This window comes from Oncorhynchus mykiss, unplaced genomic scaffold (genome assembly GCF_013265735.2).
Source record: "Oncorhynchus mykiss isolate Arlee unplaced genomic scaffold, USDA_OmykA_1.1 un_scaffold_121, whole genome shotgun sequence".
NCBI classification, from domain to species: Eukaryota; Metazoa; Chordata; class Actinopteri; order Salmoniformes; family Salmonidae; genus Oncorhynchus; species Oncorhynchus mykiss.
In genome coordinates, this window is record NW_023493662.1 from 1,476,755 (window position 1) to 1,495,000 (window position 18,246).

Sequence of the window (18,246 nt, forward strand, 5' to 3'; positions counted from 1 at the left end):
CGGAGTGGCTTCCTCCTGGACTGTGTTCTCTGTATGTAGAGGGGGAGTGGTTTCTTTGATAAGGAAGTGTGACAGAGTGTTGGGTCGTTGGCAGAGATGGTTATTATTTATGTTATATGTATTTGAAATACGTATTTTAAATACTTCTGAGTATTTTGTTATTTGAATTACACTGGGCTGAACAATACTCCAATTTATTTATTTTTTTATTTTCAAAATACATATTTTTCTTGACCATTTTTTTGCAGCAGTTCACGTCTTGTAGCCCCTCTTTAACCCTTTACTGGAATCAGAAGTCTGGTTTGATTAGAGCGTCTGCTAAATTAACTAAATATACATGTAAAAATGTTGATAAATACTTTGTTGACAGAAAATGTATTTGATACAATTGTAATATATTGTTGTCTCACTTAGCTGTCTTAATATGAATGCACTAAACAAAGCGTCTATTCAAATCAAATCAAATCAAATTTTATTTCTAATGAGCTCCTCCCCAAAACAAGACCAATAATACTACCCAGTGTGCTTTGCAGTTTATTTGGTATGTTCATTTTCACATATAGATTTGAGTCATTTAGCTTCTCCAGAGTGACTTGCTCAACTAAGGTAGATAACAACATACAGAATCACTGTCAAGTAGCAAGAAAAAAGGGGTTTTTAACCATTACTGAGAATCTTGTTGCTCTTTGGGCTAAATGTTTGCAAGTGTATTTTTGTTTAAAATGAAGTATGTTACATTTCATAAATATGTTACAAAATGCAGGTGTTGTTTATTTTGATACATTGATCTTTACGGTATCTTGTATCTATATTTTGAAATAGTATTTTTTTCATTTTCGCTCCAACCTGGTAGTAGAATACTCTATGAGGTAGTGGCTGGGTTGGAGACCCACCAACCGCATGGTGCCTCACCAAACGAGCTGACTGCAGCAAGGTGTACTGCTTAACTAGGATGTGGTCCTAATTGGAGAGTGGCTTTAGGGTGAGTACACTTCCAACAGCAGGACTTCCCTTCAACATGTTACAGAAGATAATGTGGAGACAGAGATGGGCAGTATTTATGTTATATGTATTTGAAATACATATTTAACCCTCCTGCTGTGTTCTGGTTGACTTGGACCGATTTGCAAGTTTTCTCTCTGAAAAATGTAGTTAATTTAATCTGATTGTCATAAGGTTCCATGATTTTGTCCACACAGGGCATCTGAACACACAAAATACATGTTGATGATTTTCATGAAATATTGGGTGTTTTATTTAACTTTTTTCCCAATCAAAAATGACAGGTCATTACAAATGAAGACTATAACTAGTGTATAACATTTTGTTCAGGCACATGCCCATTCATCAGATGGACACACTTCCTCTCCCAGACCCCCACATGGATGTGTGTTTGAGCACACACACACACACCCTATTCCCCTTGGCTTCAATGTCAACCCCCACAGGAACCTTTCCCCAATAGAATCTCTCCCCCAAGGGAACCACACCTGTTGGCATTCTCACAAACAATCGCAACATTGTTTCAATAATATATAGAACTTTTCTTGCAGCTGTGGAATATCCCAAGCCCTGGTAAACGATGTGCTCCGGGACATGTTAAATCATTTTGTGTTTGTCTACCTCGACGATGTCCTGTTTTTTTCCCCGTTCTGCCCAATAACACGTCCTCCATGTTCGACAAGTCCTTCAGCGCCTCCTGGAGAACCAGTTATTTGTGAAAGCGGAGAAATGCGAGTTCTACCGTTCTACCCTCTCCTTTCTGGGACATGTCATCGCTGAAGGAAATGTCCAGATGGACCCGGAAAAGATGAAAGCAGTAGTGGATTTGCCCCAACCTATGTCCAGGGTGCAGCTACAACATTTCCTGGGGTTTGCCCATTTCTACCGGTGTTTCATTCGAGGCTACAGCACTCTGGCAGCCCCACTCTTGGCACTCACCTCTCCCAATCTACTGTTCATATGGTTCCCAGCGGTTGACAGAGCCTTTGTGGACCTGAAGCATCAATTCACTACAGCCCTCAACCTCGTCCATCCGGACCCGTCCCGTCAGTTTGTGGTCGAGGTCGATGCTTCTGACGTTGGAGTGGGGGCTATCCTGTCGCAGCGATCCATCCAGGACATAAAGCTCCATCCCTGTGCCTTCCTGTCCTATCGTCTCAACTCTGCAGAAAGAAACTACGACCAACCGAGAACTCCTGGTGGTCAAGATGACACTGGAGGAGTGGAGACACTGGCTGGAGGGAGCAGAACATCTATTTTTGGTTTGGACCGATCACAAGAATTTGGAATATCTCCGAATATAACAGCACCATGTCAGAGTCAAGCAGAGTTTCATCAAACAAGTTTTTGTCCAGTACACATTCCTGGGCTGTCCCGATGTCCCTGTTATTGTTACTGAGGATTTGCTCAGAGAAGCCCAAACAACTTGTCCTGATTTGCCAAAACAGGAACAGTGAGCTCCAGTGTCTATTATAAATGGTCCTCTTTCATTTCCCCCACACTGTGAACTCACATGCCCCAACTGCCCACAGGTCCAGCGTTGAGTGTTGTTCCAGTCAGGAAGGGCCATGGCGGGCCCACCTCCTCTTCCTGTCCATGTCTGTTGGTCACCATAATGCTTAGTGGTGAAAAGCACATACCCTGCAGCCACCAGGTTCACAGGTGTGACTGATGTGACTGTGGGGGACCTGCAGGCTGTGGTTGTGGTGAGCCTGTAGAAACAATGCAGCCATCATATTGTGAGTAAAACCACCACTTCCTTTCTCGATCTGTGAAAGCTGGGCCTCCCTCAGTGCAGTTTCTAGTCCTCCTTTCACACTCTTCTATCTCCCTCTGGTATTGTCTTTACCATATCCGTGGCTTGTCTGACCTCTTTTAGCTATTTACTTTCATCCACATCATCTGTCTCCATTGTCTCTTTCATCTTATCAGCAATCAGCACCTGCAGATCTTCTATCAACTTCCTCTTCTCTTTTCATAATGTTTCAACTTGTTATTTTCCAGTCGTCCTTCTTCTCTCTTTCTTTCTTCCCTTTCTCTCTGGTCTCTGTATAGGTCACCCATGGATGGTAACACTGTATATTCCTTTTACTTCTTCAGCAGTTAGTTTGTTTTCAACGTTTGATTGATGACCCTGTGTACAGATGACATGTACATGTCCAAATATGGGCATCCGTCCAGGACGTCCTGTTCCTGTGGTCACGTGTTAGAGGGTGTGTTATTTTATATCTATATTGTGTCTATTCCTTTGAAGTTGTCATGCTGATTGATGTCTAGCGACCTGGTTGAACTGGGGGGGTTCTGTGTTTGAACTTTTGAAAGAGAATGGCCCCACACCCCTCAGTTTTATTGCCCTTATGGTTGCTATCTATGAAGCAGGAATGTGTGTGTGTGTATATGTGTGGGTGTGTATGTATGTGTATGTGTGTGTGTGTCTGTGTCTGTGTCTGTGTCTGTGTCTGTGTCTGTGTCTGTGTGTGTGTGTGTGTGTGTTAGAAACAAGGTCCCTAGGCATTGTGTCCATTTCAAGCTTTCAACAACAATAAAACAGCCATCTAAATAATGTTTCTCAGGTAATTTCATATTTCAGTTTAGGGGAAGCGGTAATTTCATATTTCAGTTTAGGGGAAGAGGTCATTTCATATTTCAGTTTAGGGGAAGAGGTAATTTCATATTTCAGTTTAGGGGAAGAGGTCATTTCATATTTCAGTTTAGGGGAAGAGGTAATTTCATATTTCGGATTAGGGGAAGAGGTCATTTCATATTTCGGTTTAGGGGGGGTTATTAACTTTATGGAAAACAATATTCACACTATGTGGATTATAAACATGTACATACATAGAGAACCAACACATCAAGATCTAACAGGGATGAGTGGGGATTCATAGTACAACAGGAGTCTTCTGTAACATGTACATACATAGAGAGCCAACACATCAAGATCTAACAGGGTTGAGTGGGGATTCATAGTACAACAGGAGTCTTCTGTAACATGTACATACATAGAGAGCCAACACATCAAGATCTAACAGGGATGAGTGGGGATTCATAGTACAACAGGAGTCTTCTGTAACATGTACATACATAGAGAGCCAACACATCAAGATCTAACAGGGTTGAGTGGGGATTCATAGTACAACAGGAGTCTTCTGTAACATGTACATACATAGAGAGCCAACACATCTAGATCTAACAGGGTTGAGTGGGGATTCATAGTACAACAGGAGTCTTCTGTAACATGTACATACATAGAGAGCCAACACATCAAGATCTAACAGGGATGAGTGGGGATTCATAGTACAACAGGAGTCTTCTGTAACATGTACATACATAGAGAGCCAACACATCAAGATCTAACAGGGATGAGTGGGGATTCATAGTACAACAGGAGTCTTCTGTAACATGTACATGCATAGAGAGCCAACACATCAAGATCTAACAGGGTTGAGTGGGGATTCATAGTACAACAGGAGGCTTCTGTAACATGTACATACATAGAGAGCCAACACATCAAGATCTAACAGGGATGAGTGGGGATTCATAGTACAACAGGAGTCTTCTGTAACATGTACATACATAGAGAGCCAACACATCAAGATCTAACAGGGTTGAGTGGGGATTCATAGTACAACAGGAGGCTTCTGTAACCTGCAATACGTGTTAAATATGTTTTGCATACATCCACGACTGAATGGTTTCACAAACTCCCTTAAAGGTTTTGTAAGAAAGTTGTAACAGGCCTCATTCAACAGTCTAGAGATGAACCTAGAGACACCAAAACATCAACGTTTAGAGCAGCTTGGAGATTATTACCCATGTAAGGGGGAGCAAAGAGCTGATTTACCCAACTCTGTACAAACCCCGATGAACATGTACCCATTATAAAACAAAACGGTCTACGGTTTGGGTCCGTTATTATTGTGAGCACCCTGTGGTGCATTAAAAGAGCACAGCCTTGCACTCTCTGTCTCCTGCGTCTGACTCAACACCCACGACACCCGGAACATTACAACTTCGTACCAGCTCCTTCCTGGCCTCGGGAGAAAAACAAGCCTGATGCCAGTAATGTACATCATACCAGCTCCTTCCTGGCCTCCAGAGAAAAACAAGCCTGATGCCAGTAATGTACATCATACCAGCTCCTTCCTGGCCTCCAGAGAAAAACAAGCCTGATGCCAGTAATGTACATCATACCAGCTCCTTCCTGGCCTCCAGAGAAAAACAAGCCTGATGCCAGTAATATACATCATACCAGCTCCTTCCTGGCCTCCAGAGAAAAACAAGCCTGATGCCAGTAATGTACATCATACCAGCTCCTTCCTGGCCTCCAGAGAAACACAAGCCTCATGCCGGTAATGTACATCATACCAGCTCCTTCCTGGCCTCCAGAGAAAAACAAGCCTGATGTCGGTAATAATAAACTATTTTCAGCTTGAGCTTCCTGATCAAGTTCTCCACATGAACAGTGAAGCTCAGCTTGTCATCAACCCACTCACCCAAATAGTTGTACACTTTGACTTGCTGTATAGTATGTCCAGCCATTGTAGCAACGACATGATTAGTAACATGCCTGGCATCTGAAATTCAGAACCAGCTTCAAATCATTCAGATTCAGTTGTGTGATGTTAAATGCTCTTTGGGCATTTTCAAAAGATAAAGATAACCTACTACCACTTGAATACAGAACAGTATCATCTGTATAAAAATGAACATCCGCTGTTTCATTAAGATCCCCAATGTTGTTGATATACAAATGGAACAACATTGGTCCCAAAATAGAACCTTGCGGAACACCTGAGCACACCTCTATGGACTCAGATTTACAACCATCCTCCATTACACATTGTGTATGATTTGATAGGTAATTTATTAACCAATCTAGATCATGACCTGTAATTACACAACATTTTAACCTTTACACTAACACAGCATGGTCCACGGTGTCAAAAGCCTTTGACAAATCAATAAAGACAGACACACTTCTTGTCAAGAGCACAGTGGATGTCATGTAAAACCGTCCATGTTGCTGAAACAGTGCTGTGTCCAGACCTAAAGCCTGACTGCATCCATGTAAAACCCTCCAGGGTGCTGAAACAGTGCTGTGTCCAGACCTAAAGCCTGACTGCATCCATGTAAAACCCTCCAGGGTGCTGAAACAGTGCTGTGTCCAGACCTAAAGCCTGACTGCATCCATGTAAAACCCTCCATGTTGCTGAAACAGTGCTGTGTCCAGACCTAAAGCCTGACTGCATCCATGTAAAACCCTCCATGTTGCTGAAACAGTGCTGTGGCCAGACCTAAAGCCTGACTGCATCCATGTAAAACCCTCCAGGGTGCTGAAACAGTGCTGTGGCCAGACCTAAAGCCTGACTGCATCCATGTAAAACCCTCCATGTTGCTGAAACAGTGCTGTGGCCAGACCTAAAGCCTGACTGCATCCATGTAAAACCCTCCAGGGTGCTGAAACAGTGCTGTGTCCAGACCTAAAGCCTGACTGCATCCATGTAAAACCATCCATGTTGCTGAAACAGTGCTGTGTCCAGACCTAAAGCCTGACTGCATCCATGTAAAACCCTCCAGGGTGCTGAAACAGTGCTGTGTCCAGACCTAAAGCCTGACTGCATCCATGTAAAACCCTCCATGTTGCTGAAACAGTGCTGTGTCCAGACCTAAAGCCTGACTGCATCCATGTAAAACCCTCCATGTAGCTGAAACAGTGCTGTGTCCAGACCTAAAGCCTGACTGCATCCATGTAAAACCCTCCATGTTGCTGAAACAGTGCTGTGGCCAGACCTAAAGCCTGACTGCATCCATGTAAAACCCTCCATGTTGCTGAAACAGTGCTGTGTCCAGACCTAAAGCCTGACTGCATCCATGTAAAACCCTCCATGTTGCTGAAACAGTGCTGTGGCCAGACCTAAAGCCTGACTGCATCCATGTAAAACCCTCCATGTTGCTGAAACAGTGCTGTGTCCAGACCTAAAGCCTGACTGCATCCATGTAAAACCCTCCATGTTGCTGAAACAGTGCTGTGGCCAGACCTAAAGCATGACTGCATCCATGTAAAACCCTCCATGTTGCTGAAACAGTGCTGTGTCCAGACCTAAAGCCTGACTGCATCCATGTAAAACCCTCCATGTTGCTGAAACAGTGCTGTGTCCAGACCTAAAGCCTGACTGCATCCATGTAAAACCCTCCATGTTGCTGAAACAGTGCTGTGTCCAGACCTAAAGCCTGACTGCATCCATGTAAAACCCTCCATGTTGCTGAAACAGTGCTGTGGCCAGACCTAAAGCCTGACTGCATCCATGTAAAACCCTCCATGTAGCTGAAACAGTGCTGTGGCCAGACCTAAAGCCTGACTGCATTAAAGAAGTTGTTTTCTCTGAGGCCTTCAGCTGCCTACTAACTAAGGACTCCAGGACTCCAGGACCTACTAACTAAGGACTCCAGGACCTACTAACGAAGGACTCCAGGACTCCAGGACCTACTAACGAAGGACTCCAGGACTCCAGGACCTACTAACGAAGGACTCCAGGACTCCAGGACCTACTAATTAAGGACTCCAGGACCTACTAACTAAGGACTCCAGGACCTACTAACGAAGGACTCCAGGACCTACTAACGAAGGACAACAGGACCTACTAACTAAGGACTCCAGGACCTTCTAACTAAGGACTCCAGGACCTTCTAACTAAGGACTCCAGGACCTTCTAACTAAGGACTCCAGGACCTACTAACTAAGGACTCCAGGACCTTCTAACTAAGGACTCCAGGACTCCAGGACCTTCTAACTAAGGACTCCAGGACTCCAGGACCTACTAAGGACTCCAGGACCTTCTAACTAAGGACTCCTGGACCTTCTAACTAAGGACTCAAGGACCTACTAACTAAGGACTCCAGGACTCACTAACTAAGGACTCCAGGACTCACTAACTAAGGACTCCAGGACTCCAGGACCTACTAACTAAGGACTCCAGGACTCCAGGACCTACTAACTAAGGACTCCAGGACTCCAGGACCTTTGACAGAACAGACGGTTTTGATAGGGGTCGATAGTTGTCAAGCAGCGAAGGATCTCCACCTTTCAGGAGAGGCAGTACAAAAGCAGATTTCCATAACTTGGGGATTTCCTGAACGTCAAGCGTGAGGTTAGAAATATAGGGGGGAGCAATGATGTCAGCAGCAGGTGTAGGAAGCAGGGGTCTAGTTCATCAGGGACAGGGGATTCTGTTCTATCAATTTATTTCAGGGCTTTACACACTTCTGAAACAGAAGGATGAGAAGGAGAACCTGGTCAAGGAGAGCACAGGGGTGTCAGGGATGAGAAGGATAACCTGGTGAAAGAGAGCACAGGGGTGTCAGGGATGAGAAGGAGAACCTGGTGAAGGAGAGCACAGGGGTGTCAGGGATGAGAAGGAGAACCTGGTAATGGAGAGCACAGGGGTGTCAGGGATGAGAAGGTAAATTCATAGGGGGCTCATTTAGACCTTTTCAAATAAACTGCCTGCATCTATAAAATGCTGATTCAAGGCCTTCAGAATGGAGGTTCTCTCAGTTATTACCTTGTGTCGACCAACAATAATTTGGGAAGCTGTGAATCTTCTTTTCACTCCAAACCTTTCACTACTTGTCAGAATGTGGAGGGATTATTTAAATGATCTGAAGTAGATTTCAGGTAGTGGTCTGCTTTCACTTTTCAGATCAAAGCCACACCCATATTTCAGACGCTTAAAAGCCATCCAATCATCTGCTGAACCAGACCCTCTTGCTTTATCCCACATAGCATTTAGTTCCCTTATGATTTTAGTACGTTCCTCAGTAAATCAGGGATTCTCTCTGCCCTTCATCCTGAATTTATTTAAAGGGGCCTATTGCGTACATCCTGGAAAGCATTGTGGAAGTTAGAAAAGGCTAATTCAACATCAGGGATTAATTCCATTCTATTCCATTTCATTCTGGAAACATCATGTAAAAAACCTGGAATATCAAACAGCTTCCTGTTTCTTTTCGTAATGACACGTGGAGGATGTTTAGGAATTTGACCATCTCTCACACAGGCAATAGCACAGTGATCACTTATGTCATTTGCATAAATACCAGAAGCATTAAAACGATGGAGTTTTGGTTAATATCAAATCAATCAAAGAGGATTTCAGAGGAGACTTTATATTCAACCTCGTTACACTGTTGACAATCTGAGTGAGATTATAGGTATTGTATAGAATTTAGAGTTGATCAGAGCTAGATGTTAACCAGTCCTGATTCAGATCACCTATCAGGACAAACTCAGAGTTGACATGCTGTGATAATCTGAAAATACAATCCAGAGAGCCAGCAGTATCAGATGGTCTGTAACAACAAGATATAACCATATTTAAACAGGAGTAGATGGTCTATAACAATAAGATACAACCATATTTAAACAGGAGTAGATGGTCTATAACAACAAGATACAACCATATTTAAACAGTATCAGATGGTCTATAACAATAAGATACAACCATATTTAAACAGTATCAGATGGTCTATAACAAGATACAACCATATTTAAACAGTATCAGATGGTCTATAACAACAAGATACAACCATATTTAAACAGTATCAGATGGTCTATAACAACAAGATACAACCATATTTAAACAGGAGCAGATGGTCTATAACAACAAGATACAACCATATTTAAACAGGAGCAGATGGTCTATAACAACAAGATACAACCATATTTAAACAGGAGCAGATGGTCTATAACAACAAGATACAACCATATTTAAACAGGAGCAGATGGTCTATAACAACAAGATACAACCATATTTAAACAGGAGCAGATGGTCTATAACAACAAGATACAACCATATTTAAACAGGAGCAGATGGTCTATGACAACAAGATACAACCATATTTAAACAGGAGCCAAGGTTAAGGTCCAAAGACAGATATTCAACTTGCTGAGGTTGAGTAGAAGTCAGACGGCTGAGATCTTGTGTTTTACGTAAACAGCAACACCACCACCCTTAGATTGACCATCTGCACCAAAAACATTACAACAAACATTACGCCAATATTTTTGTCTTTAATAGATTTTTGTAGCCAGGTTTCAGAAAGCATAAACACATCAGGGTGGGCAGGTTTTATCCATACATCCACATAATCATACTTCAGCAGCAGACTTATTACATCCACATGCAGAAACTTCAGGCCGCTCTGACTACTTCATTGGACAGAATGTCAGGACCTGGGTCAGATTGCACATTTCCAGACCGTAGAAGCAGCAAGATAATGGCCAGTCTAGATGGAGGGTTCCAACATGTGGATTTATAGACAGCACTTGAAGGACAATCCATAGTCACCAGAATCTTTAACGCCACAACATTCAGGAGATGTGGAAAGTCCAGAGACACAGTTCAGTACCAAGAAAACAGTCGTGACATGTCAGAGCAAGAGTCCCATTTTTCCCATGTTGTTTGGGAGAAATGTGGATAGATCTCATGTGCATTTATGGAGCAAGCGTGTGGTTTCTCCCAAAACTCGAGGGAGAAACATCAATATATTTCCTCATTCACAGAGCAGGCGTGTAGTTTCTCCTTTGAACAACAGCAACATTATCCTTTATTGCCTCATCTTTGATCAGAGAGAAACACAGCATTAAGCAATCTAAGACATGTAGCCAACACAACGCTGAACCCTCATTAAATTAGCTAAAAACAATCCTAAATAAGAATGGCGAGGGCACCTGTACCAGACTGGGAGAGACAGACCAGAGCAGGAGAGGACACCTGTACCAGACTGGGAGAGACAGACCAGAGCAGGAGAGGACGTCTGTACCAGACTGGGAGAGACAGACCAGAGCAGGAGAGGACACCTGTACCAGACTGGGAGAGACAGACCAGAGCAGGAGAGGACACCTGTACCAGACTGGGAGAGACAGACCAGAGCAGGAGAGGACACCTGTACCAGACTGGGAGAGACAGGCCAGAGCAGGAGAGGACACCTGTACCAGACTGGGAGAGACAGACCAGAGCAGGAGAGGACACCTGTACCAGACTGGGAGAGACAGACCAGAGCAGGAGAGGACACCTGTACCAGACTGGGAGAGACAGACCAGAGCAGGAGAGGACACCTGTACCAGACTGGGAGAGACAGACCAGAGCAGGAGAGGACACCTGTACCAGACTGGGAGAGACAGACCAGAGCAGGAGAGGACACCTGTACCAGACTGGGAGAGACAGACCAGAGCAGGAGAGGACACCTGTACCAGACTGGGAGAGACAGACCAGAGCAGGAGAGGACACCTGTACCAGACTGGGAGAGACAGACCAGAGCAGGAGAGGACACCTGTACCAGACAGGGAGAGAAAGACCAGAGCAGGAGAGGACACCTGTACCAGACTGGGAGAGACAGACCAGAGCAGGAGAGGACACCTGTACCAGACTGGGAGAGACAGACCAGAGCAGGAGAGGACACCTGTACCAGACTGGGAGAGACAGACCAGAGCAGGAGAGGACACCTGTACCAGACTGGGAGAGACAGACCAGAGCAGGAGAGGACACCTGTACCAGACTGGGAGAGACAGACCAGAGCAGGAGAGGACGTCTGTACCAGACTGGGAGAGACAGACCAGAGCAGGAGAGGACGTCTGTACCAGACTGGGAGAGACAGACCAGAGCAGGAGAGGACGTCTGTACCAGACCGGGAGAGACAGACCAGAGCAGGAGAGGACGTCTGTACCAGACCGGGAGAGACAGACCAGAGCAGGAGAGGACACCTGTACCAGACTGGGAGAGACAGACCAGAGCAGGAGAGGACACCTGTACCAGACTGGGAGAGACAGACCAGAGCAGGAGAGGACACCTGTACCAGACTGGGAGAGACAGACCAGAGCAGGAGAGGACACCTGTACCAGACTGGGAGAGACAGACCAGAGCAGGAGAGGACACCTGTACCAGACTGGGAGAGACAGACCAGAGCAGGAGAGGGCACCTGTACCAGACTGGGAGAGACAGACCAGAGCAGGAGAGGACACCTGTACCAGACTGGGAGAGACAGACCAGAGCAGGAGAGGACACCTGTACCAGACTGGGAGAGACAGACCAGAGCAGGAGAGGACACCTGTACCAGACTGGGAGAGACAGACCAGAGCAGGAGAGGACACCTGTACCAGACTGGGAGAGACAGACCAGAGCAGGAGAGGACACCTGTACCAGACTGGGAGAGACAGACCAGAGCAGGAGAGGACACCTGTACCAGACTGGGAGAGACAGACCAGAGCAGGAGAGGACACCTGTACCAGACTGGGAGAGACAGACCAGAGCAGGAGAGGACACCTGTACCAGACTGGGAGAGACAGACCAGAGCAGGAGAGGACACCTGTACCAGACTGGGAGAGACAGACCAGAGCAGGAGAGGACACCTGTACCAGACTGGGAGAGACAGACCAGAGCAGGAGAGGACACCTGTACCAGACTGGGAGAGACAGACCAGAGCAGGAGAGGACACCTGTACCAGACTGGGAGAGACAGACCAGAGCAGGAGAGGACACCTGTACCAGACTGGGAGAGACAGACCAGAGCAGGAGAGGACACCTGTACCAGACTGGGAGAGACAGACCAGAGCAGGAGAGGACACCTGTACTAGACTGGGAGAGACAGACCAGAGCAGGAGAGGACACCTGTACCAGACTGGGAGAGACAGACCAGAGCAGGAGAGGACACCCGTACCAGACTGGGAGAGACAGACCAGAGCAGGAGAGGACACCCGTACCAGACTGGGAGAGACAGACCAGAGCAGGAGAGGACACCCGTACCAGACTGGGAGAGACAGACCAGAGCAGGAGAGGACACCCGTACCAGACTGGGAGAGACAGACCAGAGCAGGAGAGGACACCTGTACCAGACTGGGAGAGACAGACCAGAGCAGGAGAGGACACCTGTACCAGACTGGGAGAGACAGACCAGAGCAGGAGAGGACACCTGTACCAGACTGGGATAGACAGACCAGAGCAGGAGAGGACACCTGTACCAGACTGGGAGAGACAGACCAGAGCAGGAGAGGACACCTGTACCAGACTGGGAGAGACAGACCAGAGCAGGCGGGGACACCTGTACCAGACTGGGAGAGACAGACCAGAGCAGGAGAGGACACCTGTACCAGACTGGGAGAGACAGACCAGAGCAGGAGAGGACACCTGTACCAGACTGGGAGAGACAGGCCAGAGCAGGAGAGGACACCTGTACCAGACTGGGAGAGACAGACCAGAGCAGGAGAGGACACCTGTACCAGACTGGGAGAGACAGACCAGAGCAGGAGAGGACACCTGTACCAGACTGGGAGAGACAGACCAGAGCAGGAGAGGACACCTGTACCAGACTGGGAGAGACAGACCAGAGCAGGAGAGGACACCTGTACCAGACTGGGAGAGACAGACCAGAGCAGGCGGGGAGTAGTGCAGTAGGTAACAGGGTATGTGAGAGTGTCCAGAGATGAGTCTTTCCTTGGAGCAGAACACAGAGCAGAACTAGGACAGCATCATACTTTCTGCACTACAGAAACTACAGGACCAGTCAAAAGTTGGGACACACCTGATACACCTCATAGACAATCAGGTGAGAACAAATGATAGGATAGTCCCACCTAACCCAAACCAGATGGGATGGTGTATCACTGCAGAATTCTGGTTAAGTGATGCAATGTTCAATAGCATCACACTTAACTCCTCACTTCCCCTTTCAGGTCCATAGGGTTTTTCTGCCCCCTCCTGGAGACCGGAGCACACTGCAGTCCCTTTCAGGTCCATAGGGTTTTACTGCCCCCTGCTGGAGACTGGAGCGCACTGCAGTCCCTTTCAGGTCCATAGGGTTTTACTGCCCCCTGCTGGAGACTGGAGCACACTGCTGTCCCTTTCAGGTCCATATGGTTTTACTGCCCCCTGCTGGAGACTGGAGCACACTGCAGTCCCTTTAATGTCTATAGGGTTTTACTGCCCCCTGCTGGAGACTGGAGCACACTGCAGTACCTTTAATGTCCATAGGGTGTTACTGCCCCCTGCTGTGACGGATCCAACAAATATCCCCAGGTGAAGGCAGGGTCCCATCTCATCCAACACATCAATGACTCTTATAGGAGGGAGCATTACCCATGTTAAGCTATGGGATGAACTAGACATTTTATGGTGAATTTTAATATAGATTTACTTTAATACAATAATAATTCCTTGAATGTAATTAGTTTGTGTTTTGTAATTCTGTTATTGAAACAGAATAAGTCAGTAATGAGGGAATAAATAAGTCCAGTACAACCATTACCTCTCTCCTCTTTCACATCCCTCTATCATCACTCCATGGGGGGAGTCCCAATAATCTCTCCTTCCTCCTGAAGGATACATTTTACAAATGTAAAAGCATTGGATTGGTGTTGGATTGGTGACATGGGGTAGAGGGAGTTTACATAAACCAGTAATTTCCTTTAAATCCATGAAGGGAAGTGGACAAGTTCACACTTAGAAAGGAGAGATAATTGTTACACACCCCATGTGTTCTGATAACTACAGGAATGAAACCAGATTGAGGTTGTCTGCTTTCTACACACACACACACACACACACACACACACACACAGAGAGACACACACACACAGAGACACACACACACACAGAGAGAACATCAGGTATAGTTGTGTAGATGAGGGAATATGTGATCAGAACCCCTCCAGTCTGGTTAACCACAGTCAGGTCCAGTATGGACTATCAATACAAGTCACCATTCAGAATGTGACCCAGTTCAATGGGTCTGAACAGAACTGGGGGACGTCAGACATCAAGTTGTCTAAACACAACTGGAATATAATTAGTTTGTGATTCATTGTTAATGGATTTTCAATGAGGAACACAGAGGAACAACCCTGACAACACACATAACAAAATAACACTAAAAACAAAGGGGGAGGAAACCACTAAAGTCATGACCATATTGTCATGTTGTAATGACAGGGAGAAACCATCTAACATCTAGAACACTACTTTAGACCTGGTTATAAGAAGCCTAGTGCACTACGCAGGGAATAGGGAGCTATTTGGAACAGAGACACTAACTCCTGGATGAAAATCTCTCTCTCCCTCATCTGTCTGATATATCTGCCCATTTCCCCTCCCCTCCTCCCTTTTCATTCTATCCTATCAGCCACACCACTAGCTCACCTCCACACAATACATTTACAAGTTAAAGACACACCTTGGAATAAATAACAAAGGAAAACTATTACTAGATGAAGTTGAGTGTTTTTTATTATTTCCCATCACCATAAATCATATTTAATCACTGAACAGTAGCAGACCTAACTTCATCTGTTCCTGACTCTGGATAGTGGATTAAAAAGACCATCAATCTCCAATGATATTAAAGTACTATTCTGAACATTACTGATATACTGAGTGGCAAGTCAAGATATCTGCTGGTTTTATTGTTTGGTCAACAGCACCACCTGCTGGACAGGTTTAATGTTGCTGGACTGAGCAGTATGGGAGGATGAAAGATGACACATTTAGGGCCGGTTTCCTGGACATCTACATTGAACATACTGTTTAGTCCAGGACTAGGATTCATCTGTGTCTGGGAAACCAGACCATATAGTTTAGTAGAAAGTAAGTGATACCAGCTTGTAGTGGGCTGACTAGTCCTGAATTGTCCTTTAGTTCCTGGACCATTTTCCATGCAGCTCCAGGTGACAGAGAACACATCAATTAGGACCGAGCCAACAAGCTGATCAATGATACTGAGGAGAATTACATAGAGACAGAGAACCAACTGAGAAAACATATCAATGGTTCTGAATGACAACCAATATACATCAACACCAGACATCATGATTCATGGAAATGTACAAGATTAAAACATTGTATTGAATTTTAATTAATAACAAATCAGTTTACAGTTTAACCAGCTCAGCTATAGACTACACCAGCATGACTAGTATCTATGTGGACCCTACTACAGTTTAACCAGCTCAGCTATAGACTACACCAGCATGACTAGTATCTATGTGGACCCTACTACAGTTTAACCAGCTCAGCTATAGACTACACCAGCATGACTAGTATCTATGTGGACCCTACTACAGTTTAACCAGCTCAGCTATAGACTACACCAGCATGACTAGTATCTATGTGGACCCTACTACAGTTTAACCAGCTCAGCTATAGACTACACCAGCATGACTAGTATCTATGTGGACCCTACTACAGTTTAACCAGCTCAGCTATAGACTACACCAGCATGACTAGTATCTATGTGGACCCTACTACAGTTTAACCAGCTCAGCTATAGACTACACCAGCATGACTAGTATCTATGTGGACCCTACTACAGTTTAACCAGCTCAGCTATAGACTACACCAGCATGACTAGTATCTATGTGGACCCTACTACAGTTTAACCAGCTCAGCTATAGACTACACCAGCATGACTAGTATCTATGTGGACCCTACTACAGTTTAACCAGCTCAGCTATAGACTACACCAGCATGACTAGTATCTATGTGGACCCTACTACAGTTTAACCAGCTCAGCTATAGACTACACCAGCATGACTAGTATCTATGTGGACCCTACTACAGTTTAACCAGCTCAGCTATAGACTACACCAGCATGACTAGTATCTATGTGGACCCTACTACAGTTTAACCAGCTCAGCTATAGACTACACCAGCTTGACTAGTATCTATGTGGACCCTACTACAGTTTAACCAGCTCAGCTATAGACTACACCAGCATGACTAGTATCTATATGGACCCTACTACAGTTTAACCAGCTCAGCTATAGACTACACCAGCATGACTAGTATCTATGTGGACCCTACTACAGTTTAACCAGCTCAGCTATAGACTACACCAGCATGACTAGTATCTATGTGGACCCTACTACAGTTTAACAAGCTCAGGTATAGACTACACCCGCATGACTAGTATCTATGTGGACCCTACTACAGTTTAACCAGCTCAGCTATAGACTACACCAGCATGACTAGTATCTATGTGGACCCTACTACAGTTTAACCAGCTCAGCTATAGACTACACCAGCATGACTAGTATCTATGTGGACCCTACTACAGTTTAACCAGCTCAGCTATAGACTACACCAGCATGACTAGTATCTATGTGGACCCTACTACAGTTTAACCAGCTCAGCTATAGACTACACCAGCATGACTAGTATCTATGTGGACCCTACTACAGTTTAACCAGCTCAGCTATAGACTACACCAGCATCACTAGTATCTATGTGGACCCTACTACAGTTTAACCAGCTCAGCAGTACCATTATAATAGATCCCAAACCCAGGATAGAGGGGCTGAGTGAATGTGGTCTGGACTCTGTGGAGGAGGGTCATTGTGTCAGAGACCCTGTAGAAGGACAGAGTACCTGCCTTGTGATCCAGGTACACTCCTACTCTGGAGGACTGAGGGCCTGATACTTTAGTCACAACATTATTGTGACTGAACCAATAACCACCTCTATAGCACTTTAAACTCCAGGACTTGTTATTGAATCCAAATCGACCACCATTACCTGTTCTGCTGATGTCTTTATATGAGACTGCTGTAACAACATAACCAGTCCTCTCCACCTCCCAGTAACAGCATCCAGACAGACCCTCTCTACACAGAACCTGGTACCAGTTGGTGAATCTGTCTGGATGGACAGGATATGGTTGGACTTGGCCTGTATAGGTCACCTTTCTGTTCCCTTCAGACAGAGAGAGGTGTGTGCCTGCTGTGTTTGGGTCCAGTGTGAGCTGACAGGAATCTGGGAGAAGAGCAGAGACCAATGAGGGGAGTCAGAACAATAAGTTAAGTCAGATACTGTATCTACCCTGTCTTTGATTAGAGCACAGCAGAGATCAAATCAGAGAAATATGAGGAGTCAGATAGATACCCAGTCTTTGATTAGATCTACTATTGCTATATATTTCTAGAGGGATTGTTAGGAGTGTCAGTAAAAAGAGACTGTTAGTTACTTCACAATAAAGAGACTCACATTGTAACAACTGTTCTCTGGTCTTGGGCTCTGGAGGCAGTACAACATCCACTATATTCACTACAGACACACAAACACATTGACAGAGAGAGGGAATGTTATCATCAGACCATATTCCACATGTATATGACTAGTAGGGAACTTTCAATGGTCTAAAGTTGATGTTCTTATTGTTTTCAACACACCTGTAGTGGAGATCTTGGTCCATTCTCCTT

General features: G+C 45.2%; 1 protein-coding gene and 1 long non-coding RNA gene across 2 annotated transcripts in view; one reads left to right on the forward strand and one right to left on the reverse strand.

Annotated features, from left to right (window-relative positions):
* The window catches only part of LOC118947094, a 179,924-nt gene that overhangs the window by 92,283 nt on the left and 69,395 nt on the right, over window positions 1–18,246 (forward strand). The window lies entirely within an intron of this gene.
* LOC110513725 (tripartite motif-containing protein 16) overlaps window positions 17,181–18,246 on the reverse strand; it is an 8,633-nt gene continuing 7,567 nt past the window's right edge. The window contains exons 4-6 of the mRNA XM_036972228.1: window positions 18,217–18,246; window positions 18,032–18,091; window positions 17,181–17,800 (exon numbers count right to left, since the gene is read on the reverse strand). The exon at window positions 18,217–18,246 is cut by the window's right edge and continues 130 nt beyond it. Of these exons, the coding sequence (XP_036828123.1) occupies window positions 17,286–17,800; window positions 18,032–18,091; window positions 18,217–18,246 (605 nt within the window). The 3' untranslated portion in view covers window positions 17,181–17,285. The remainder of the gene's footprint in view (window positions 17,801–18,031; window positions 18,092–18,216) is intronic.